This window comes from Alligator mississippiensis, chromosome 1 (assembly GCF_030867095.1).
Source record: "Alligator mississippiensis isolate rAllMis1 chromosome 1, rAllMis1, whole genome shotgun sequence".
NCBI lineage: Eukaryota > Metazoa > Chordata > Crocodylia > Alligatoridae > Alligator > Alligator mississippiensis.
The window spans coordinates 162,725,324-162,751,009 of NC_081824.1; the positions used below are offsets into that span (position 1 = coordinate 162,725,324).

At 39.6% G+C, this 25,686-nt stretch overlaps 1 protein-coding gene across 4 annotated transcripts in view; it reads left to right on the forward strand.

The window, feature by feature from the left end:
- The window catches only part of SPAST (spastin), a 67,906-nt gene extending 43,084 nt beyond the window's left edge, over nt 1–24,822 (forward strand). For all 4 annotated transcript variants that reach the window (XM_059716193.1, XM_059716191.1, XM_059716184.1 and 1 more), the window contains 9 exons: nt 113–184; nt 2,239–2,314; nt 2,923–3,014; nt 5,091–5,170; nt 6,575–6,617; nt 7,317–7,396; nt 13,610–13,680; nt 15,878–15,918; nt 18,893–24,822. In XM_059716193.1, coding sequence (XP_059572176.1) covers nt 113–184; nt 2,239–2,314; nt 2,923–3,014; nt 5,091–5,170; nt 6,575–6,617; nt 7,317–7,396; nt 13,610–13,680; nt 15,878–15,918; nt 18,893–19,015 — 678 coding nt within the window. In that variant the 3' untranslated portion in view covers nt 19,016–24,822. The remainder of the gene's footprint in view (nt 1–112; nt 185–2,238; nt 2,315–2,922; nt 3,015–5,090; nt 5,171–6,574; nt 6,618–7,316; nt 7,397–13,609; nt 13,681–15,877; nt 15,919–18,892) is intronic.
- The last annotated feature ends 864 nt before the right edge of the window (nt 24,823–25,686 follow it).

Sequence of the window (25,686 nt, forward strand, 5' to 3'; positions counted from 1 at the left end):
CTTCCTGCAATATACTTCAGTGTCTAAAGTTCTTTTTGTAACCTTTTAGAGTGCAGTGTAACTCCAGTTGTTCCAATTTGTCATCCATTTTAAAATCATTTACTTTTTGCAGGCCAAAGCTGTTGCTGCAGAATCAAATGCAACCTTCTTTAACATAAGTGCTGCAAGCCTAACTTCCAAATATGTAAGTAATGGTTGCTAACTTTGACTATTTAATAACACTATTACATTAAGATCTCGAACTGAAGGATTTGCAGAGCAAAAATCAGAATGGAATTTTAAATGTGAAGGGTGCACTGAAGAAAATCCTATATTGCATTAGCCCAATAACTTTAAGTTAGGCTGTATCATAATGATAAGCCAAAGCTGCAGTCATGTATTTCATACTAACAAGCAAAAGAATCGTGGTTTCAAAAAATCTCTGATACTGAACAAAGGCCTGCAGTGTTGCAAAGACTTTAAAAATCTAATGACTGACATTTTAAAGAAGCAATGTGAGTTCGGAGCACAATTCCCTTTTGAAGCTCACTGGAATTGAGGCACCTCACTTCATTTATGCGTCTTCAAAGACTTCTGCAAAACCCATTTGTGAAGCTTTTTATTTCTTTCTGTTGGGGAGAAGCAGTGCCTTCTTTCAGTGATGGGTTAGAGCAGGAGTGTGCAATATATGGCCTGTGGGCTGGATCTGGCCCACAGTACCCACCAATTAATTGTGCCCTGTCCAGCCCTCTTGCCCATGAGGATGAGAATGAGGCTCCCACATACACATCCCTGTGCCAACATACCCTATTGTGCCTCACTTCTAACCTCCTGGGCAGTGGGCTGCAGCTGGGCTGGACCATGTAGTGTGGGTCTGGCAGCAGCACGTGCCTAGGGGGTGGCAGCAGTGCAGAGCTCATGTGTGCAAAGTGAGGGTGGAGAGGGGGGTGTGCACAGCCCCCACTGGCAGCAGTGGCAGTAGCAGCAGGTGGAGATGCTCATGCCCAGCACAGGCACTGCCGCCTGGCGGCGCAGCTCTGGCCAGCACTCCACATGGGAGTGAGGAGTGAAGCCAGACCAGCCCACCTGTATCACTGGAGCTCCCTGCCAAGCACATGCAGCCCTTGCACTTGCATGCCACAGGAGGGAATCTCCATACACTGGAGCCAGCTGCCTTCACTGCTTCCTGCTGCACAGGACCTGGCACTCCTCAGGGAAGCAGGGACTGGGGCTCCCCTCCTCCTCTGGAAGTGTCCCAGGACTGCACAGCCGGGAGCGGTGAAGGCAGCTGACTCCAGTGGCACATGATTGTAGGGGCTGCACATGCATGGTGGGAAGCCCTGGTGATAGAGGCTGGTGGGCCAACCGAGCTATGCTTCTTGCTCCCACGTGCAGCACTGGATAGAGCTGTGCACCATCAGGTGACAGAGCCTGCACTGAGCACAAGCACCCTCATCTGCTGCTGCTGTCACTGTTGCTGGCGGGGGCTGCATGCCATGGGGGGAGTGTGGGGGGTTCCTACAATCCCCCCCCCACCATCTTCCCTCACACCCCACAAATGACATACCCACACCCTGCCCCCACAACCCCCCCATATATATACCCCTCCCCACCATACACCCACATACATACCTCCCACATCCCAAAATACACAGACCTCCCCCAACCACACCTCCCCCACACAATATACAAGACTAAGATTTTACTTTTGAGTTATGGAATCATCTCTATATATAATACGCAAACATAAATCACGACAAGAATATTTTAAAAAAATAAAATTAAACTGTTATAGTAGGTGTTTGACTGTGTGTGATTTGATTTGTGGGGGTTTTTTTGGTTCTCAAATGGCAGTGTTGTCTCCCCCCCCCCAGTATTTCCAGGGCACAAGGCGAGGGACTTCTGGTGGCAAAGGTCAGAGGTTGGTCTCAAGATGGCAACCAGGAGGCAGGGCAGTGGTCAAGGGCCAGGGCCAGTGTTCTCTCTCAGTTGCGCAGGCATGCTTACGCTGTGCTGCCAGGCGCGCCTGCACGGCCACACTTGCCACGCAGCTTAGAGGGAATGTTAGCCAGGGCTACCCATGTGGCCCTCGAAAGCTCACCAAGCCTGGTTAAGCGGGCCTCCAGCCAAAATAATTGCTTGCCCGTGGATTAGAGACAGTGTGCATGGGTCAGAACAAACTTCATGTTTGTAAGCAGCTTTTTCTATACGTCATTATTACTAACTCTGGAAAACACTTAACAAATTCTTCTTGTTTAGGTGGGTGAAGGTGAGAAACTTGTGCGCGCGCTGTTTGCCGTAGCCAGGGAACTTCAGCCTTCTATAATTTTTATAGGTAAGATGTTGCTGTTTGTTAAGCCTCTGTAATTAAATTTTGAAGGAAAAATTGTTTCTTGAATGTAAGTATTCCTATATTTGGGTGAGGGTCACTTGTTCCAGTAATAATATAATTTATAGCAAGGTAAGCGGATCTGAAGGGCTCAGCAGTTAGCTGTTTTCCAAGCAGTATTTCATGTGAGGTGGGGGTTCTTCTGAGCAGGCTTCACTTTGTCTCAGTATCCAATTGGTGTGTGAAAGAAGCTTAAATAAGGAAACAGTTGTCCATAGATAGCTTTACATGCCAAGTGTTTTCTACTTGCAGAGCATGTTTATATATAACTTGCTGGAAAAAAAATCAAAAACATTTTTCATGCTTTTAATCTTATTCCATTTGGAATTACCTACCACTATTAGAATGTGTACCTTGTTCTTGTTGAGTTGCGTCAAAAGCATGTAGAAATATATTCTTTAATTTCCAAGGTTCTGTCTCTTGAAGAATAAACATCAGAGTTTTATCAGAGCGCTGCACTAACAATGTTTGATTCAAATCTTGATATATACTTGTCTTACTGACTGTAATATGGCTTAAAACCCTTACCAAAGATTTTTTTTTCCTTCTTTTAGATGAAGTTGATAGCCTTTTATGTGAAAGAAGAGAAGGCGAACATGATGCTAGTAGGCGCCTGAAAACAGAATTTTTAATAGAATTTGATGGTGTAAGTACCTTAAGTACTTGTGTGTTAGCTGAATTTGGTAAGGGTAGTGTGGGTCAGTGGAAATGAGGCACATGGGGCTGAGCACTACCAGTTAAATTTCTCACTTTTTCACTGAGCAGCAATTTAGATACTTCTCCATTGACAGTTTTTCATGTACATATTCTACCTATGACTGTGCATATATGCCCTGAGCTTCAACTGAAGACTTATTGCCTTAGTTTAACCATATTTGTAGGACATTCCATAGTCATGTACCTCCTCATGCCAAACAAATAAAAGGTAATGCACACATCTTAACAACATATTGTCCATCAATCTTTTTTGCCATCTGTCTGTGCCTCAGATACGCTCTGTTCAGGGCTTTTGCATTTTCTGTTCTTTCTTTCTTTACTTTTGTTGTGAGAAATGACAGGTCTTCTGTCTTTTCACCTCCTTTAGTCTTCAGGTTGCATTTAGCCCTATTTCCTTGCAATCTTTTGCACTTTGTTTTGAAGGACTAAGACTTTCATTATTTTTCTTAGTTTAGGGAAGCTGTTTATCTCCTTTCCGTGATGGTTGCCTTACCCCAGCCTTCAAGATCTGCCTATCATGTGATTAGGCAGACAAAGTTCTTTGGGTGCCTGTGCCTGAAAGTTTGCAAATAAAGATTTTTTTTTTGCAAATATCTAGTTTGTCTAATAAAAAGGATCACCTCTGCCACGAGTTCTCCCTCATATTGAGAATATTTGTATGAACGCACACGTTGAAGAATTCCAGTAACTCTTTTTGCAAATACCCTCTGTTTTGTGCCCATCAACCTGTTGCAATATCACAGAGAGTGTTCTGAGGAGAAAAACTGTGGATGTGCTATGGTGTTGCATGGGTGGGGAAAAAATAGTGGGACAGTACCCATAGAAGAACTATGGGGCAAACTTGTATTTTGGGCACGAGGAAGAACCCAGTGCTTGTTGAGAATTGAGTCAGCTGGAGACAGTTGAGCTCAATGTCTGTAGTAATACTAAGTAGAATGGATACCTAGAATCTGGTAGGATGAAAAGGGCTTATGCTGTTAATTTGCTTTTCTGCTGTTGGAGGATTTGTGATGTAACAAGTTTGATTTCACTAGGAGGGAATGTGAGATTTGAGAGAGGATCTTGGTCATCACTAATTAGGCTTATACCATGTACAGCTGAGCTATTGTAAAGAGGTTTGATATCCATAATAATAAAAATATATAATAGGTATATACCTTTTTATTATTTTAAGATCATTCTTTAATTAGAAGTGACAGGATGCAAACGAAGTAAAAATATAGTTTCCTACCAAAATATCAATGGCATAGAAAGAGATGTTAAAGATACAATACTGAGATCCACTTGGACGCACTTTGTGCTGTCCTGGGATAAATTTTTAGTACTTTTTATCCTATGAACCATTTTAGGATTTATCCTGGGACAACACGTGGGCATCTGAACAACTGCACTTTGTCCCAGCATAATATGGTTTATCCTGGGACAAATGTAATGTGTGTTTGTAGCCTTACTCAGCAGACTGGACAGAGTAGATCTATAATCTGATGCAGAAGTTCTTGACCTGCTGTGATTTTTTTTTTTTTGTTCTAGATTTCCTCTTCTGTTTCAAAGTAGTTTCGAGGCCGAGTGGCAGTGAAGCTGGATTTTTTTTTTTTTTTTTTTTTTTTTTTTTTTTAATGAGCAACATTTGTAACTGGTAAAACAATTTTGGCTGGTGGTTTTCTTTGTTTGCTATGGTGTTTTGTTTTTTTTTTTTAAATGGAGCCTTCCTTGGGCGACCACATTTTTTAATTCTCTTGTGATGCAGTTTTTCAGCACTGTCTTGTCTAATTGGCAGCCTTAGCCCTTTCAGATAAATTTGGGACAAAGCTGCCTTTGCATCCTATACAGAATCTCTAAGAGAGTCAAAATATACTCTGTTTTCTAAAACCAAAACTAAAATGGCTTATAGCAGGCCAGCATAACATTAATATTCAGGTAGTTGCCCTACTTAAGTTGTCTTATAGATGACTTAATCGTTGCTTAGTTGTCAATTTCTAAAGTATCTTGTTTTACAAAATTATAGGTGCAGTCTTCTGGAGAAGACAGAATACTTGTAATGGGGGCAACTAACAGGCCGCAAGAGCTTGATGACGCTGTTCTCAGGTACTGGAATTATTCCCATTTTAGTACACATGGTTACAATTTAATTTAAAATACTTTCTTTTATTAACTACACACTTTACTGTTTAAGTATCTTGTTTTTCTAATTGTACTGGACAAATTTGTTAGTGCAGTTTGGTAAGTTGTGGGTTTTCTTTAAGTGCTTCAGTCTTCTCTTGGGGATACCTGTGCACTTAGTGCCATGAATCTAAAATAGTATAAAACGACAGTATCTTTGGATCCAAGCCAATATTCTGTCTAAATCCATTCATTGTGTAGTCCTCTTTCAGTTTCTTTAGGCCCAAAGAATGGAGCAGAGAGAAGTCTGACATTAGAAACACTATTTCATAGAAACAACACCAGACTTTTCTTTTTGGGTATTGGATGTATGAAATGCTCAGCAGTTCAACCATAATCTATCACATTCACACCTTTCTTTGTCCTTGATTAAAGAATACAGGCTTGCTAGTATTGGCTTATCATGAACACTACTTCTCAAGGTCTTTCAGAGATTCTGCAGTGGTGGCTAGTGCAAGAAGGTATTAAGAGTGAATGGAACATTATTTTGTTACTTTGGTTGTAATGGTGTTTCTAAATTGGGTAAGAGGGTCTTCTGAAGAATCTGGCCATGCAGTCATTGGAATCCCAGTGGAAGGAAGCTTATATGTGAATATTTTAAAGCTACAGGCACATTTTTCCTTCTTCCTGTGAGTGTTATAGGGCTTAATCCTTTAAGACAATAGCTGTGCATGACGTTTCTATCTTTAAAACTTCTGGATTTGTACCCTTGTGTTTAATGTGTATCCTATGCATTGCCATTCTCTTTTATAGCTTTTTGTGTTGGGTTTGGTAGTGTGGTTCTGCAGTTTGGGAACCACTAATCAGACGATTTTCCTATAAACTGTATGTTGAAGAAAATTTCCACATAGGCAAAATTTCACTGTAGCTAAAGCAAACTACACTTTTGTGCACCAGAATAACCCTCTAAATATACTTGAGTAGTATGCACACCTTCTGTTATCTAAAGGAATAGCATTAGCCTCTGTTTTTCTGAACAGAAAGCATGTTGATTTGAGTTCAGGCAGTATAAAGTTTCTGTGCTTAAATAACAGACAGAGACCTATCTGGGCCTTGCTTTCATATGTCCGTTCTTCTGAGAAGAAAGAAGAAACAATCGTGGCATTACTAAAATTATATCTATTGTATACTACTGTATCTTCTGACCCCAGTTCTATTTTCTTATGCATCTGCATCTGGGCTTGTTTTACCCCAGGACAATGGTTTCAGATGTGTTACTCCTCCTCTAAGATTACTTAAGGGGGGTTTTTGTTTGATTTCTTCTCCCCCCCCTCCCCCCCCCCCAAAATTGGGCCTCTTCTCGTGCAATAAAATGTTACTGTTTTTCAGACGGTTCACCAAACGGGTGTATGTATCTTTACCAAATGAGGAGGTAAGTGGCTTTATGTACATTTTTTTTCTCTGAATTTTGAAACCTTTCCTAAATTTTTCAAAGCTGTAGACCATTTGCAAACTATTGACTTTTTCTTTTATTTAATGTTTATGGTGTAGGAGATTTCCCTCCCCATCTCTCTTCAACCTCCCCCAAATATCCTAATTACACTTATAATGCAAAAACCTAAACCATTCTAAGATTCCTATTCATATCAAATCTGTTAGTAGCTGTTCCCTCCTCCTTGAACAACTTGCCATCACAAGCAATGCGATTATTTAAATAACGAAGGGCATGTTTTGATCTGCCCAGAATATTGTATATTTGCAGAACCAGGCTTGTTTGGTTTAAGATGAGATTCTTTAATGTAAAAGATAAACTAGCTTAGTCTCATTCTAGCAGTTCTTTTAGCATTAAAAATACCCCTTCCCTCCAGCACTATTCATTAGCTTGCCAGCAGCAGGAAAAGAAGAATTTCAGGATTCTAGTGCAGTAACCATGATTATACAGCTGAAACCAGTGGACTTACTGATTTTAGTGTTTACTGAGTTCATGTGTCTTTATTTAAGAGGGATAAATATGAACAACATAAATACTACAAGCATCATTTATAATATCTGCTTAGTTCACAAAAATATTCAGTAATAATCATCATTCAATTTTGTAAGTAATTTATAACTGATGAATATTTCTTTTCAGACCAGACTGATTTTACTAAAAAACCTTTTAAGCAAGCAAGGAAGCCCATTGACCCAAAAAGAGCTGGCCCAACTAGCTAGGTGAGTACTTCATTGTTATACTGTGGACCAGCAATATTTCTAGCATTCATTTTAGCTACTTCTGTTTACTTTGAATGGAATTTATGCTAATAATGTATAACATGAGAATGAACTGTACATATTCTGGAAGATATGAAGGCAGCACCACCCTTTTCTGAGACTAAGAGTACTGTTCATACTATTTTCTCACCACCCAGGTCTGCTGTTGAAACATGCTGATCAGCACTCTGCCTGAGGCAGGAGCAGAAGGGAAGCTCTTTCCCATCCATACTCTGGGCGAGCCCCATCTTTTTCCCTGCTGCCAAAAGAGAGCACCTGCTTATACATTTTGTGTGCATTTCAGGTTGAAAAAGCATCTCATTTGTTTGGGTTTTGCTTTTTCATGATTTGTAGATTCTTGGGGCTGGTAATACAGAAATTGCAGGCACAAAATTACAGAGACTTTGTAATTTGTGTGGTCTTTCTGGTATTTTTATCTGAACTTGAATTGAAATAGCCCTAAAAGTTACTTATCTATTATCCATAGTGAACATTGGTTTTTCACTCTTAAGGATCACTACGTAGCTATATGCTTATCCTGTAAAAGTGGTTGCATTACAAATTCTTTTGGGGACAGAAAATGAAGAGAATTTAAGAAATATTCTTTAACATAAGCACGAGTTTTCTCTCTGACCATATTTTTGAGGAGGTGAAGTCATCTTGGTAGACCAGGAAGAGGAGGAAAACTGAACAATGTAGATAGCATCAAAAATGTCAATGGCTCCAGTATAGCCATTAATAGTAGTAATAATGTTGGCATGTATGGTCTTCTGGGCTTGTATGTCAGCCTCTTTGTATCCATAGCATTACATATTTGAGGCACAATTTAGTTATTTTCCATTGTCATCTTAATTCAGACATGGAGCTTAATGTTGCCGGTGCTAGCACCAGACAGTAAAAAGGAATTAGGTGCTGATGGCAGATTTTATGCACCATATACAAACCAAATTCAGTATGCAACTTCTTTATGTTCTCACTTTTCCTGCTACAGACTTTGTTTGTTTGATTTATGTTCACATCTCCTTATTTGGAAAGTATATGGGATTTGCTCTGATGTTTAATTCTTTATATCAACAAGTTTTTCTTCCCCAAAGTCCCCTAAAATAATGTGGTGCATATTGCTAACTGCATCATGAACGATTTGCTTTAACTGCTGTTGTGAAGCTCAGCAGTGTAGTAATGGTTGTTTTCAGAAAGGCAAGGTGCATAGTAAGTAGGTCTCACTGTCCTTTACCACTACAGTTATTTTGTACAATCAGTCTTTTCAGTATAAAAAAGGGTTGGTTTCCATTTTTGTGGAATTCAAGTATTTTGAGATGCTGTGGCCACAGCTGCAGCAGCATTCCCATAAGACTCCTTTCTAGTTCCTTTCAACTTCCACAACAGCCACGATTGTAGTCAGAATACCTACAAAAAACTAGCTCTTGAATCAAGAGCAGCAGATTCTAAGGTTAATTCCAGACAAACTGAGATGATGGTGGTTAGTGGTCAGAATCTGAAGTAGTTTTGAAGATACTATCTCCATCTGCCTTCAGAAACATACAGTCTTAGAATGCGGGCTCCCCATGAACTGGATGACAGGGCACCAGGGGCCAGATTTAGCCCTTGGTTCACCATCCCTAATCTAAAACATGTACAGATGTGCTAGATTTGGAACATGCAGTTTGCAAAGCCTGAGGATACGTCATTTGTTGGTTCAAGGATTTGGTCATGGAATAAACTTCCAGAGGAAGTGGGGCCCACCCAGTGTCTGACCATCACTGGGAAATGTAACAGAGCCTACATTTTTTAAAAGCATTTGCACTCTAACTATAACTTCCTCTATGATTAAAAATATATTGTTTTGCTTTAGGTTTTTTTTAATACGTTACCCAAAGGGAGACAAGGTTCCTTGGGTGAATTTGATATCTTTTATTAGCCCAACCCAAATAGTTGGAGAATAGTTATTAAGCAAGCTTTCGGGTTCAAAAACCCTTCGTCAGGCTAAGGAAGTTTCAGCAGTTGATGTGTGCTCTTCCTGGATGGAATGAAAAGTAAAGAAGCCAGGGGCTGGGCTGGGCTGGGCTGGGCTGGGGAGTCAGTTGCCAGGCAGATTATAATGCATCAAAAATCCAATGTCTATGTTTAGCCCATGATCTCTAGTATACAGGAGGTTGATGAAATGGAGCTCATAGGCTTGTCTCTGGGAAGTGTTTTGTAAGTTTCCCTTGAGGATCAGGACTGAGAGATTGGAGAGAGAGTGGCCCTCCTGTGAGAAATGTGCCCCCACCAGTAATTGTGTATTTCTGTCTTTGATGGATTTCTGGCGTGCATTCATTCTGGTGCGCAGTTGTTGTTTGGTCTCCTATGTATTTTCCATCAGAGCATTTGGTGCATTGGATGAGGTATATTACATTTCTGGAGGTGCATCTGTAAGATCCTGGGATGCTGATGGCTCTGTTGTGGGGTGTAGTAATAGTGGGGGTGGTGGAGATGTGTTGGCAGGTTTTGCATTTCTTGTCCTGGCACGGTCTGGATCCTTTTGGTGTGTTCTGGGCTTGAGGAAGTTTGCTTCTGGTGATGAGGTTGGCGAGGTTCAGTGCTTGTTTGAAGGCTAGGATGGGTGGCTCTGGGAAGATTTTTAAGAATAGGGTCTCTTCTAGTATGGGTTGCAATTGTTTGAGGATTTTCTGTACAGGTTCAAGGGAGGGGTGATATGGCATAACCAGCAGTGTGCAATTTGTGGGGGGGTTTCTTCTGTACTGCAGCAGTTCTTCACGTGGTATCTGGGTGGCTCTTTCAAACATGCGATCTATCTCTCTGGATGAGTGTCCTTGCTGGGTGAAAGCCATTTTAAGATTGGTGAGGTGGTGATCCCGGGTATTCTCTTCAGTACAGATGCGGTGGTATGTGAGGGCTTGGCTGTAGATCACAGCTTTTTTGGTGTGTTTAGGGTGATTGCTGGTTCTGTGCAGATACGTATGTTGGTCTGTGGGTTTCTTGTATACTGTGGTCTGTATTTTACCCTTCTGGATACTGATCATTGTGTCTAAAAAGGAGATGATGGTGCTGGAGTATTCTAAAGAAAGTCAAATGGAGGGATGGTGATTGTTGAATTTCTGATGGAACTCAGTCAGAGATTGTAGGTTTTCAGTCCAAATGATGAAGATGTCATCGATGTATCTTAAGTATAGCAAGGGTTTGATGGTTCAGTTCTTGAGGAAGTCTTCTTCCAGGTGGCTTATAAAAAGGTTGGCATACTGTGGGGCCATTTTAGTGCCCATAGTTGTTACCCAAAGGGACACACTTATTAGCTGCATCACTATTGCTGTTTTTACATAGAAGGCACTCTTACTTTGTAGTATTGGATATCAGTAGAAACCAATAAGATAGTTATAGTACCTGATGTATTAAATATATAAGTATTATTTGCTGTGGCCAGATAATATGGAAAAAAGTGTATCAACCAAAGTTATAAATGTAATGGATAATTACTTTCATGTGAGATTTGCCCCCAATAACACACTGCGTTGTATAAACTTCCTCTCTTCCCCCCCACCCCCCAACTTATTCCTTTTAGTCTTTGTTGTGTTCTGCTGTTAATCAGTGTCCAAGTCTTGCAGTAGAGTGGTTAATCCAGGAAATCTGACATGTGGTAGAAGTAAAATAAAAGCATTTGTTGTTACGTTAGTCAATAGGGTGCATCCCCATGAGTGTGCACGTGCAGTCTGAGGCGCCACAAACCGCATGTGGTGAATATACAGGTGTTTGCCACATTGCTGATTTGCAGTATAGTGGGTTTTTTGACAATGGGAGATGCAGGTGTTAAAAAAAACAAACAAACAAACCTCGCCACTAAAAATAGCGGTGCACCACACATGGTAGCAGCATGCACCACCAGAATAATAGAATCATAGAAAATTAGGGTTGGAAGGGACCTCAGGAGGTCACCTAGGCCAACCCCTTGCTCAAAGCAGGATCATCCACAAGTAGATCATCCCAGCCAAAACTTTGTTTAGTCAGGTCTTAAAAACCTCCCAACGATAGAGATTCCACCACCTCTCTGAATAACCTGTTCTAGTGTTTTACTACCTTCCTAGTGAGAGAATACTTCCTAATATCTAACCTAAAATTCCCTTGGTGCAACTTGAAACCATTGCTCCTTGTTCTGTCATCTGCCATCACTGAGAACAACTACCTGAAGGGGAGTTCGAAAGAGGATAGACTGAAGTCTGCTATTCAATCCCTTGTCTTCTCTTCCCTAGACTAAATAAGCCCAGTTCCCTCAGCCTCTCCTTATAAGTTGTGTGTCCTAGGCCCCTCACCATTTGTGTTGCCCTCTGCTGGACTCTCTCCAATTTGTCCACATCCTTTCTGTAGTGGGGGGCCCAAGACTGGACACAGTACTCCAGCTGTGGCCTCACCAGTGCTGAATAGAGGGGAATAATCGCTTCCCTTGACCTGCTGGCAGCACTCCTCCCAGTGCAGCCCAGTATACCTTTTTAGCCTTCTTGGTAACAAGAGCACACTGCTGGCTCATGTTCAGCTTATTGTGCACTGTAACCCCTAGGTCCTTTTCTGCAGAGCTGCTGCCCAGCCAGTCAGTCCCCAGCCTGTACTGGTGCATGGGATTGTTCCATTCTAAGTGCAGGACTTTGCATTTGTCCGTGTCCTTGTTGAACCTCATGAGATTCCTTTTGGCCCAATCCTCCAATTTGTCTAGATCACTCTGAATCCAGCCCTACCCTCCAGTGTATCTACTACTCCCCACAGCTTGGTGTCATCTGCAAACTTGCTTTGTGCACTCTATGCCATCTTCCAGGTCATTGATGAAGACATTGAACAAAACTGGCCCTAGGACCGACCCCTGGGGCACTCCACTTGATACTGGCTGCCAACTAGGTATCGAGCCGTTAGCTACTGCCCTCTGAACCTGATGCTTCAGCCAGTTTCTGTCCACCTTGCAGTCCATTCATCTAACCCATACTTCCTTAGTTTGCCTGCAAGAATGTTGTGGAAGATCATATCAAAAGACTTGCGAAAGTCAAGGTATATCACATCCACTGATCTCCCCATGTCCACAGAACCAGTCATTTCATCATAGAAGGCAACCAGGTTGGTCAGGCATGACTTGCCCTTGGTGAATCCATGCTGGCTCACCACCTTCTCCAAATGCTTGAGAATTCCTTGAGGATCTCCTCCATGATTTTTCCAGGGACTGAGGTGTGGCTGTAGTTCCCTGGATCCTCCTTTTTCCCTTTCCTAAACATGGGCACTATGTTTGCCCTTTTCTAATCATCCAGGACCTCTCCTGATTGCCATGAATTTTCAGAGATGATGGCCAGTGGCTCTGGAATATCAACAGCCAACTTCCTCAGCACCCTTGAGTACATCCCATCCAGCCCCATGGACTTGTATGTGTCCAGCTTTTCTAAATAGTTCTTAACCTGTTCTTTTGCCACTGTTGGCTGCTCACTGCCTCCCCAAAGTGTGTGCTGCCTAGTGCAGTAGTCTTGGAGCTGACCTTGCCTGTAAAGGAATACAAAACTGGAGCCAGGTTCTGTGGCTCTGGATGGCTGCCACTGCTGCCTCGGGAGGCCCCCAGGTAAGGTTTCTGGGGCCAGTACAGGAGCTGTCCCCAGCCTCCCCTACCCCACCTGGAACAATTTGCCCCACACCAACCCCACATACAGGAGCGTGCACAGCAACAAAAAGCAGTGGCACAAATTTGTGCCGCTGCTGTTTTTGCTGCAGCAACCACACACCCCTGCATGTAATGACATGCCCACAGAGGTTAAAAAACATATGCAAGATGTATTTTAAGGTGTGTTTTGTTTTTTTTTTTAAAGCAAGTATTTCAGAGTACAGGGCACTTAATAGCTAGGGGTCTATTTAAAGACAATTAATGCATCTGCTTAAGAGCAAGTGTTTTATAAACTATTTTTCAGTTGCAGTTCTCAGCTTTGTTTTTCTAGCATGCTGTTTTACATTTAATACTGATTTACTACTTTGTTAATAGGTAAAATATCTTTACTTGAGAAGTATGTTCAAACTAGTATGTTTATGTAATGTCCATAGCTTTTTTTTTCCCTGAGGGAAATGCTATTTAGCTTTTAGTAGAATTTGCTTGGAGACGTGGCAATATTGCAAGCTTGTTCCATATTTTTTCTCCCTTTTAACACTTTTTTTATACAGAATGACAGATGGATATTCAGGAAGTGATCTAACTGCACTAGCAAAGGATGCAGCACTGGGCCCTATTCGAGGTAAGCAGTATAACTTTTCACATAGATTTTCTAGGCAAAATTAAATGCCTTCAGGACCTTTGAATATATTGTTACCGTCTTCCCCCTTATTCCTTTATCTCTCTAAATTAACACATTTAAGTTGGACCCAGGAGGTGTTGGGTCTTTTGCTGCTGTGCATGGTAAGATGGGTCTAGTTTTACTTTACAATTTGTCACTACATGACAAAAAGAAACATTATTGACTCCCTGCAGAAGACAAATTTTAACATTCTTTGCCTTAGTTTATAGTACATATCCCAGTTTCTTTCCAGGGTAACTGAACCCTCATCTTTGTCTATCCCTGCTTGCTTAATTGTATGCTTTGTTTGCTTCATGAATTGGTTGAGAACAATTTTTTGGAGGCTGATGGTCTGTAATCTTCTGGAGGTGGTACTGAAAGGGGAATACTTATTAATTCACCACATTCATTTGCCTTTCAGCCTGTTAATACCAAATGTACCTTTGAATGACAGTAATGAGTCCATCCAGTTGTGGCTACCCCTGTGATATTGCCATCTTTGACACTTGCTGATAAAATCATTGGCAAAGCTGGAGCCAAAAAATGCTTGTTTCAGAACGGCATATGACTTAATTCTCTGTCTATGCCTTCTAGGTATTGCTACTGTTTGGTAATGTTGTACTGCATGTCAGCACAAGGTGTTTTTTTTTTAATTAAAAAATTATGATTACTTCACACCTTGGAGTATCCAAGTATTGTCTATGCAGATCCACACTTGTCCACTTTGCTCACTACTTTGAAGTCTGGAATTAGATTTCAAATAGGCAGAGATTTGTCTAGTTGGAGGATACAGTTAGTCTCTACACCACCATTACGTAGTTGTGAATGGTGTTTAAGATGGGTAGTGGATTTGAGGCACTAGGTACAAATCCTAATATGTAGGTTTGCAAATGTACTACATTTTGAACTTTGTTACTAAGTAGCTCCATTTTTCTTTGTTCTACCCTCCATAGCCACTTTTAATGGGCAGTCAGTCATGAGTCGAGTAAAAATTTATGGGAAAAAGTTTTTCATATATTGTGAAAACTGGGATGTTATTGCACCCATCAGCGTCTCATAAGTGATATTCTTATCTGTTTTTTCTATAAGTTGGAGAAATGTATTAAAATGTCTGTGCATTTTATTTCCAGTGTAAATGCTACGTATGTGGCATTTTCTTCATATGAAAGAAAAAAGTTTAACCCCCCCTATCCCCTCCCCAACAAAAACAAAAACAAACCCTAAGATTCTGTGGTTTGCAGTTCCCTGCTTCTGACTTGTCTCAATATGTTTTTATAAGTTCCTTCTATTTGTAACTCTCTGACCTCCACCTAGACTCATTCACTACTAGGGAGATGGAAACAACTGGATAAATAAATGTCTCATGTTAATCCCTGTGCAATCTGTTTTCACATTATAACCCCATTGACCACGGAATCATTGCATTTAAACCTCTACACACTTGTTTGACTTGTATGTAGGGGTTTGTTCAACAACAATTCTGTCGACACAGTGGGGAAGAGTAAAACACATGCTCTAGTACAATTTGAATTGATTTTTTAAAAATAAAAGTTACATCAATATCAGTAATGAACAGAAATACAACAGACATGTAGCTATCCCGGGTGTTAGCTGCCTACAGTAGCTGGCTGCTACTGCATTTTGTTTGTAGGTGGCAAAGAAGCAGTTTAGAGCCTATTTTACATTTTAGTATTAGCCACCCTGAGATAGACATGGACAGAAAACACCTAAACCATTATGATATACACAGATTGACTATGGGGAAAGGGGCATTACTCCTTTCAGGAGTAATTCTCTTCTATGTTGGGGAAAATTACCCCACTTCAGGGGTTTGTTACCTGTTTACTAAATAAATATATCTATATACATATATATAGTAGGTGACAAATATATATGTTTATTTAACCTATATAACATGTAGGTGTTTGTGGTTTCTGTGTCTCAGTTATGCTGGCTCAGCATAACCAAAAGGAGTAAAAGCCAAGAAAATTAAATCACTAAAGCTTCAGTCATCAGATCTGAATACATAAGGAACAGATCCACTGAGATACAGAGGTGCCGGTTTAGTCACTTTTCTGACTAAAACTATGTAAAATGTTCCTAAACATCCAAAGTCTTGGTATTTCCTGTGAAACTAATAGATCTTATTTTTTGACAGAACTAAAACCAGAACAGGTGAAGAATATGTCAGCAAGTGAGGTATGATAATTTCCCATGCCTTTCTTCTTTTTTGGGTAGGATGCATAGATTTCTAAAATAAAATATTCTTGTCTAATTTTTATGATCTAAATTATGTGCTGCGTATTAACCACAAAACAGTAATATTTCATTTTGAAGTGAAAAGCCCCCTGAAAATATTGGTAACATGAAATCCTATAAATTAGTTTAGTAGTGATTATCAGTTATTTAGAAAGTCAAAAATGATATTTGCCAATAACGGTAAAAGGCATATTAATGACTTCTGGGAACCATTTTGAAATGCTCTTTTTATACATAGCAAATGGTCATAAAAGCTGGACTGAGAAAGGGAATTGCCAAACCATCAAATAGCAGCAGTTACTAAGTAGCTAGGGCTTCATGCAGAGCAACTGCTGAGCAGGAGCTGTCCACCTGCTTGCTTTCAACCTTTAGTAGTTGGAAGCTAAGCTACAGTAATGCTGTACTGTTTCACTCAGGGGTAAGCTGCCTGCTTTAGTTTCCACTTATGTGGGTGAGAACAGGCTGATGAATAGGTAGTGCACGTGTCGGCTTCCACAGGCAGCCACTGTCCCCTGTGTTAAGAACCGTGTTTGAGATAATGGTGCTAGTTAAACTTGTGTCTTCATAATCAATGTGCTTAGGCTTCTGTATACCAAAAAAAATGGGGGGTGGGGAGCATGCAGTGCTCAAGTTGGAAAACATTAAATAAGTGGCTTTGAATCCATGTTTGTCTCAATAAGGGTGTTTTGGCTTTTTTTTAAGATGCAGAAGTCTTCCTATTATCACTCATTCAAAATGACTCTTGTTAAATTACTGTTTGAAAGTATTAATTTTCAGAGCAGAATTACTATAAAGAGTTGGCTCTGCTGCAGTTTATTAAAGCCAGGTCCTAATCTGTTATGCTGAGTAAGGTAGGCCTGAACAGAAACTCTCCGGATGAAACGCCAGACAAAAAATCCTGGGCACAGCCTGGGTTTATATTCAGATATGAACTTTTAGGTAGACTCATCTTGGCTGAAAACTGCAAAATGGTTGGCATCAAATGCATATATAAATAACTCTCCTCTTGCTTATCTTCTGGTCAGAATAGCCATGGTCCTTTGAGGAGTGTCACAGATACTGAGTTTAACTCTACATTTGAGTGGACCTCCCTTCTGTCTCAAGCCTTTAGTTGTCTCCTGTATTTGGGGTAGTGTCACACAGTTCCCTCAGGAGCAATGATAGCAACCTCCAGTAACTAAACAGCTTTCTTTGGAGAAGGTTTTCAAATGTTTTGATCTCTAGGTGTCACTTCAGCTTGGAATGGTAACGTTGCTGGGGAGGTTGCTTGTTTGGATCCATTGCCATTTTTGAGCTTGTCTTTCCTACAGCCATAAAAAAATCTTTATTCAGAAAACACTAAATCCCACCATCCAATAACTTTCCGTCACTTACCAGAGCATGACAATGCTAATAAATTCATACCTATTATCTCTACATCTGTCAAATGAATTGACCAACTCAGCAGCCTAAGTAATGTGTCACAGCTTATTTATGATACAGAAGCACAGAGCCTGTGCTGTAGCTTTAAAGGGGGGAAAAATTGCACTTAATTTCAGAAAGCAGGAAAAATGTCCAATAAGTCCAAAACCCTTCAGAAATCCTACCTAAAATCTGTGGAAGCAACCTAGGATTACATCTTCATTCAAGGCAGAGGAGATAAATGAACTTGTATTACAGGTTTTTCTGTTCTAATTGGCTGGCCCCCAGTACGTCTGTGTATAGTTGGAGGGAGAAGTTTAATTTCATAGTTGCTTATTTCTCCAGCAGTGCAGTTTTGTTGTCCAAGCTCTTCTTTGAAGTAAAGTAGCCCAAATAAGAAGTGGTTTCACCTTGGAAAATAAGACTCCTGCAACTTTATGCTATACTTGTAAACTGTATTTGTATTCTGAAGATTTGCCTTTGATAGGGGAGGCGGTGAAAGTAGTGAAGTGACTGAATGGTGATTTGTGCCCAAAAGCATGTCTAACATCAGTTGGTCCAAAAAAGATACCAGAAAAGAAACCTCTTACACATTTCTAGGACCAGCATAGCTGCAATGACACTCCAGCTGTACTAACCATATCATTTATGCGTGTACTTTCCTTCTGTTTTAAGCATACTCAGGCAGCCATGTTTGGGTCATAGGCTCATTGTACGGCTAGCAGAAAGCCTTATTGCCATGGGATCTGATTGTATTAATATAAAAGTTGCTGCATGAAAATGTCTTGTGCTATTTGAAGGTTGCTGCTGCCACACAAACACAAGGCTCAAGAATTTCTGAAATTGTAACGTGTGCATTCACTTGATGACGCAAGTATTAGGACCATAGGCTATAGAGACAAAGTTGTCTAAGGACATGGAAGATGTAGAAAATGTTGTTTGCCTGGCAGATGGTCTATTTACCAGCCTGACTGTTCTGCCCTTATGTGAATAAACTTTTGTCTTCTACTTCTTTGTATATCCTGGCTGCTCACTTGATTTCTTAGAGCAATATTCTGAAATTACACTCTAAATTGTGTTCAGGTGTAAGGGGATACTGTCCATGCATATGTGCTTTCTTGAGACTGGTGGCACCATGCAACAAAATCTTGCTGACATCTTAATCCTGTTATCTGTGAAAAAGGGGACAGCGTAAACAAGGTCATACCGCTTCTATAGATACTTGCCTCTTCATAGGCACTAGCTACTGCCATCTAGAGGAATGAAGCAACATTTCACCTTATTTTGGTCTTGGCTGATTTAGCATTGTCGAATTTATTTATTTATTTCTAAGGTCCTATCTATAGAGCATCTTATTGTAATCTTTTAATTTGGGTTTGAGTAACCAAAATAACATCCATTTACCTTGCTTATTTCTTCACCCCCCCCCCATCAAGTTAAAAGCATAAATTTGAGTAAGCAAATTTACATAAAACCATTTTTTGTCCTAAAAGGCCTCTGCATTTTTGTTTAGATGAGGAATATCAAATTGACGGATTTCACAGAGTCTTTGAAGAAGATAAAGCGCAGTTTGAGCCCTCAAACCGTGGATGCATACATTCGCTGGAACAAGGACTTTGGCGATACCACAGTTTGAAACACTCCTTTGTAAAAGTGAGAGAAGAAAGTGCTATCAGCAAGAAGCAATTGGTACAGACTGCTGGACTGCAGCCAGAGTTTACAGGACATTACAGATCTTTATCTGCACTAAAACTTGAGATTGAATAAAGAAAAAATGTACAATGTGAAATATGTTGATCAAGGCTTCCTTGCCATTTGTGCACAGGGCACTCTAAGTTAGAGCACAATAAGACCTGGGGTAAACTCTCTAGCAATCTAATCATGATATAAACAATACTTTGTGCATTGTGTTGTAGCTAGAAGGTTCCAATGGCATTTACTGTTGGAAGGCCCTACTCCCTTAGTTTATTTTATAATTTTGCTTATGGTGTTGACTTTTCCTGCTTTCTTCCTGATAACAACTAACTTAACTGGACTTTTGTAAATTTTTATTGTTTCCATTTTTGACATTTTTATTCACACTGTGCCAAATAAACAATTTCCCTATGCAACAGGAAGAACAGCATTGGGGAGTAGCATTATTAAAAAGGATAAAGCAGCTGGTCTGTTATTACTTTCTTTTGTCTGGTTGTATTGTGGCTATACAGTTCACATGACAGTTTTAAATTCTTTGCTAGCAGAATGGCGCAAAAAAGAAACTTCTAAAAACAAAAAAATCAGTTTTACGATTACATCATAAAATTGCTAGACTAAGCCATTCTTTACGTGCAATATTGTTTAATGCATTTGCGCAGCTTACACTGTAGAATGCCAGCTTAACTTTATGATGCAAAACTTTCACATGAAGACCAACTGACACATGAGAGGGTAAGTCATAAACTGTCAGATTTTTGAAACTGAAGTCTTACAGTCTGTACAAGTTTACTTCCATATTGGTCCTTACCTTTAAATTTTAAGTGTGCATTAAGGCAAGAAGCTACAGATTTAATACACACTGGCATTTTTATAGCCTTCATATGTTTTGGTTTATATACTGGTATCTATTCTAGATTCAGCTGATCTGTTCTTGTTAAAGTAAGTATGGTCTTAATGAAAATCCAGGTATTTGTATTTATACTGTGATAAAGGGAAATACATTCTTGCCCTTTTATTGCATAGGGTTGATATTTATTTTTTTTATTTATTTATTTTTTTTACAAACTCAACTGTGGAACTTAAAAGTTTGACAAGAAAGTGCTTGTAGGAAGGATTAGAGTCTCAGCTTTGGAAAACTTCTTTCAGTAATGTTAGATACCCCACCTTACTGAAGATTTTGCCAGAGATATAATGTATTCATTTGCATCTTCAGTAATAATGTTCCTAAATCAGTTTATACAGATTTTTTTAGCTTTCTTAAATTAGCAACAGAATTATCTATTAAGATTTTCATTAAAAGAAATGTTCTTACATATGGAGGAATAAAGCAGTTTAAAACAGTCTAGGGATAGTTGATCTTAGCAATTATAAAAATAATTTGCTGAAGCAGAGCTGCTGTGCTGCTGATACCACCAGAGAGCTGTCTTTTGTTCAGTATCTGATAGCAGGAACTAAATCGTAAAAGCTGCGTCAAAACTGTACAGAGGTGTATATGTGACTGTTCTAGGGTTTCTCTTTTTTCTTCTTTGTTTTAAACTGCTGATTGCTTAACATAACAAAAAAATCAGTTAAGGCGATGAGACATGATAAGAAATACAGGAGGTTGTGTTACACAAACGTTTTTTGAAGACTGAAAGGCTTTCAAGATTGGCATTTTTTAAACATGTTTATTATACATAATTTAAGGTGCATGGGTTCTTTTCCCCTGATCCATCTCTCTCCAGTTTAAACTAGCCAGCAGCACTAAAGGATTTCAGTGCCTCAGCTTTCTATAAAAAGCCTTTTAATTCCTTGTTGTCTGGCTTTTGTTCTGCCTTAGGACTATGAAGTGTCTGTTTTGCACCACTTGGCTAACTCATACCATTTTTGTTAGGCTTGGGGCCAAGGTTGGTTAGTATTACTTTAGTTACACAGAAGGGTACTGTAACAGTTGAACGTCTAGCAAAGACTGCATCTTCTCTCATTGTTATCTAAACTTGCTTTTATGTCATTTTGGTGCAGTAATTACTTTATATGGTAAACAGATCTCTTGTAAACTTTATTTTTAGTCAGGTTTTGTGCTGTCCAACCTACACTTTTACTTTACTCAAACAGGAAGAAATGTACTAGAGTCTTATACGAGAAGTGTAATTCAGTGCAACCTTTTTCACTTGCAGTATAGGGATCATGTTCACCTGCAACAAAATTACACCTATATACAGCACTTATCATGCAGAAGACCATAAACATGCATAGGGCAAATCGGTTTAGGAAATATCTATTTCATACAAATCAGTACAGGTCATAAGGTAGAGTCTAGGCATATGTGGACAGTTACTAATACTTATTGTTATAGTTGCTATCTAACCTATCCTGAATATTATGTTTTTATAATGTGGGAACAGACTACGTACAGTATTATAGATGTTACTAACACAGCAGTGAGTACTAGGACTCCTTATCCTACTGTTTCTCTATTTTTGCCACAATTATTGCATTTTTGACAGCACCGTGAACTGATTTATCATCCATAGATTTCCTTTGAACTTCAAGATTTACAGTTGGCTAAATGATTCTTTCTGAATTGGCAGTTCTGCCTTCTTCAGGGAAGTATCTTGACATTTTGTTCTGTTCTTTGATACATTTGTGGCCTAGAATTACCTGGATGCTTCTGTAAATCACTTGTAAAGTGAAATTAGTGGGGTTTTTTGTTCTGCATTTCAGGTTTAAGTATGTTCCAGTCCAGCAACTTCCGTTCATCCACTGGACTAACAACATAAAAGCTGATATTTGAAATGTATGCTTTACTTTCGAAAGCTGTTGCTGTTTGTTAAATAAATGTGGATCTCTTTACAGATGGTTGCTTTTTTTCCCCCTAATCTATTGAACTGAAGTAGGATAGACAGGAAATTGTTTGGCTTAAACTTCAAATGAAAGTGTAGCAGTCTTTCAAGTAATCAACTTTTTCAGAGTTCCCCACTACTCATGCCTGACAATGATCATGCTTTCTTTAAAATGTCTAGAGTTCTGCTTATCTGGCCTCCTGCCTGTGTGCTTTTTAAATTTTGTTCTGTAGTCTTTTATCAGACTTATTAGAAGTGTCTATCTCTACCTTTGCTTTTCAGCAGAAGTTCTACTTCTGACTAACTGGAGGAAGAATTTTCTTTCTCTGACAGGTTCAGTTTCTATAAGAAAAAAATAAGTGCTTTCAGATGCTACTCTCCCTTTTTAGAATTAGTCTTTTTTCCAGTGTGGTGAATGTCACTCACTAATGCTGCAGCTGCTTCTGTACAGGACATTGAAATTATTAAGTAAGACTAATATAAATTTCCTAGGACTATAGACAGCCCTCAACTAAGTTTGTTATCACTTACTACTCTTAAAACTATTAAGCAGTGCATTTTATTGAAGCACAGAGATGTCTGGAAAGTACAGAGATACCCTAATAGCAGTTCAGTATAGCAGCACAGTAATGCAGACTTTTTTTTCCCCTCAAAAGTATGAATTGGGAACAGCAAGGAATCTTGGAACTGGACCTAAAGTCTGTGAAATATTCCTGCCGTTTCTTCAGGGCAGGATACATAAGCAGCCATTACTTGCTTGGCAAATGACTCTTTTCAGACTGCACATAGTTTAAGCTTTAATCAAGTTGTCTACCACGTGAGAGCTTTTACCAAGGAAAAACAGTCATTCTTTAGCCAAATTTGACTAGCCATGCAAAAACAATGTTATAAAGAAAATGGCAAAAGCTTGATCAGTATTCTAAAAATGTAAAGAGGAATGAGGTCTGATCCCACTCTCAAAATGGATATAAGACAAATGATTGAAAAGGGAACACTTGAGCATGACTAAGGTACTTTCCATCATGGAGTAGGTCTCCCTCTCCCCACTCCCCTGCCCCCCTGCAGAAAGGACAGTTCAATCAATTAGGGTTACAAAATGTTGCAGCCCACTCTACATCCTGATTTGAAGTGCTTGTATTCCCCAGTACGGACTTGGCACCATACCATCCTATGCTAAAATTGTTTGTATTCTGTCCTATATACATGGTCTAGTAACTGTTGAGGATCTCCTTATCTAAGTATAACCCACAAATTCCTCTTGCACTTCCCTGCACATCATGAGGGTAATTTTTATAGTAGGTCAGACTAGTTCTTATATATCTATGGTGCTTGAATGACAGTTCAGGATCTTTCATGTATCTTGGCTTTGGAGTAGAGAAAGCATGTCCTGTGTTTAGGACTTGTTTGTTCCCATTTGTCTACGTCTGTGTCTGTCTTCTAAAAGTTCTCTTGACATTACTGGATGTTAGGGGGCCTTGTGTGACATCAAGAATGGAGAAAATTAGCAAGTAGATAAACAACCAGCAGAGTCATTGTGGTGGGATTCTAATGATTGCTTTCCTTCAAGGCAGTTGCTGGTTTCACCATGACAGATACTTTTTGAGCCTTTATGTAGCATTGAAAGATATTACTTTATTTCCCTGCTTTTTGTTGTTTCCAGTGATTGTAATAGGAGTGTTTTCTAGGAAAGTGGATTAAATTTGACACAGTTTTACAGATCTCATTCCTTAAAAACAAGAGAAGTTATTTCGACTCCTTTTTTTTCTTGCTGGGAAAGGACAGGATCATTGGTTACTGTCCAAAAGATATCTGCTAGCATACTCCTTATCCTAGTGGAAACTAATTTTGTTTTAGAGTGGTAACTGTTTACTTTGTCAATAACTACCTCGTGAACCCAGCAATAATTGGCAAGGTAAACACTTCAGTGGACAGATGGATCCATTAGCCAAACGTTGTAGGCTGTACCAGTACTTACTTGGGGCGTGACCTTTTCCTTTCCAGATTCTTAGATGTCTGAAATGTAGGACAGTTGTTCTCAACCTTCTTTGTATCGTGACTCATTTGTAAACATTGATGGCCAGTCCTGCCCCAGTGCCTCTCACTCCTGACCCACTGCCCCTAGCCCCCCAGTGTGTGGGGCAGGGGGTGGGTGTGTAGGGCATGGTCCCAAGCAGCCCCTTGCAGCCTGGAACTCTGCCAGCCTGCAAGGGAAAACCCATGGTTTCCCATCTTTTTCTCTCTTAAAGAAGACTCCATCTTAAAAGTTTGTTGATCTATTTTTAAAGTTTGTTCACAACCCCTTCATATATTCTTGCAGCCCATTTTTGGGTTGTGACCCATGGGTGGAAAAACACTGATGTAGGAGATCAAAGTTCTTCTTTTACTGTAATTCTGTCCTTTTCTTTGTAGATGGTTTAGATGGGTGTAGACAGACATAACATTCCAACATTACGTTTGTCTGTATGCTGTAATGTGTTTAGCACCATGCTCAAGATGCAGCTTCTCAGTTCTACATTACCCCTCTGCCTTTGGGAAACCAGAAACAGGAGAAGTCACTAATGACTAAGGATGCACTTAAGAAACAGTTTGGCACTTCATGTGGAGAAAAGGTTGAACAGTATAGAGCATTGGCTTTTTCAGAAATCCAGGTTTCAGTTAAAGACCAAAGGTGCAGAAAAACAATACCCTTTTCCAGTAAACTTGCCAGATGACTCAAATTGGGTTAGGGGGAATAATTGTATTGTTGCTTCAGAGGCTCTTACTTCAGGGTGTCAGTTTTATGAAATGTTGTAAGTATTGCTACCCAGTATTAAATTATATCCTTTTATTGGTACAGGAACCGTGTGTAAAGCATGATGAACACTCATGTGGCTTTAGTTCCACAATTTTGATTGTTCTTTAATAAAATGTTGCAATTTGTCTGTTTTTTACTGTTTCCCTGTCAGTTTTATTGCATAAAATGTCCACAACTTAGCTTTTTAATAAACATGAAGCCTATTGCATTGCTATTGTTTTTAAATTTCTCTGATGCTATAATACCAAATCATAGGAAAATTGTGTAACTACCTCAATTCAGTTTCTATGAGGCAGGTCTGAAGGACACTAAAACCAAGGAGAATAAAACCAAGAAAAACACTATAAACCTAAGTGCTACTTCCCAAATAAAATGGGTTGAAATTGAATATTTGATTACCACCAGTTTTGATAAATTACAAACAAAAAAGTAGAAACTAGTATTTAGATAACTACTTAATACCTAGAGTCTCAGTCAACTCTTAAAAATGGGTAAGGAAAACATCGCTCAATGAGCTAAAACGTGTTTCAGGTGAGTATTATGTGAGTAATGACATTTACAAAGATTGATTGGTTGGAGGGTGGCAGGAAAGTTAAGAGAACTGCTTTTTTTTGAGGTTGGGGGAAGAATGATTTAGGATTTAAAGTGGAAGTCTGAAAATTTTGATTCTTCTTTTACGTGTTTGTCCATTTGGACATCCTCACTATGTGTGCATACACCATAGAAGTCAAGCTTAGAGACTTTATCCTACTACATGTACGGTGTACTATAGTCCGGCTTTTTTATGCCCTGCACAGAAGAGATAAAAGGAGGTGCACACTTTCTGCTTTGCAGTTCTTCTCAGCGGTCAGCTTAAGATCTCCTGGTCTATTCTTATGATTCCAAGGATTCACATTTGAATTGAACCTTTTTCAAGAGCTGCAAACCTGTGTGTCCTGTGTCCTGTCTCCCGTTCCATTCCCCCCCCCCCCCCATCTGAATATATTCTCTTTAAAA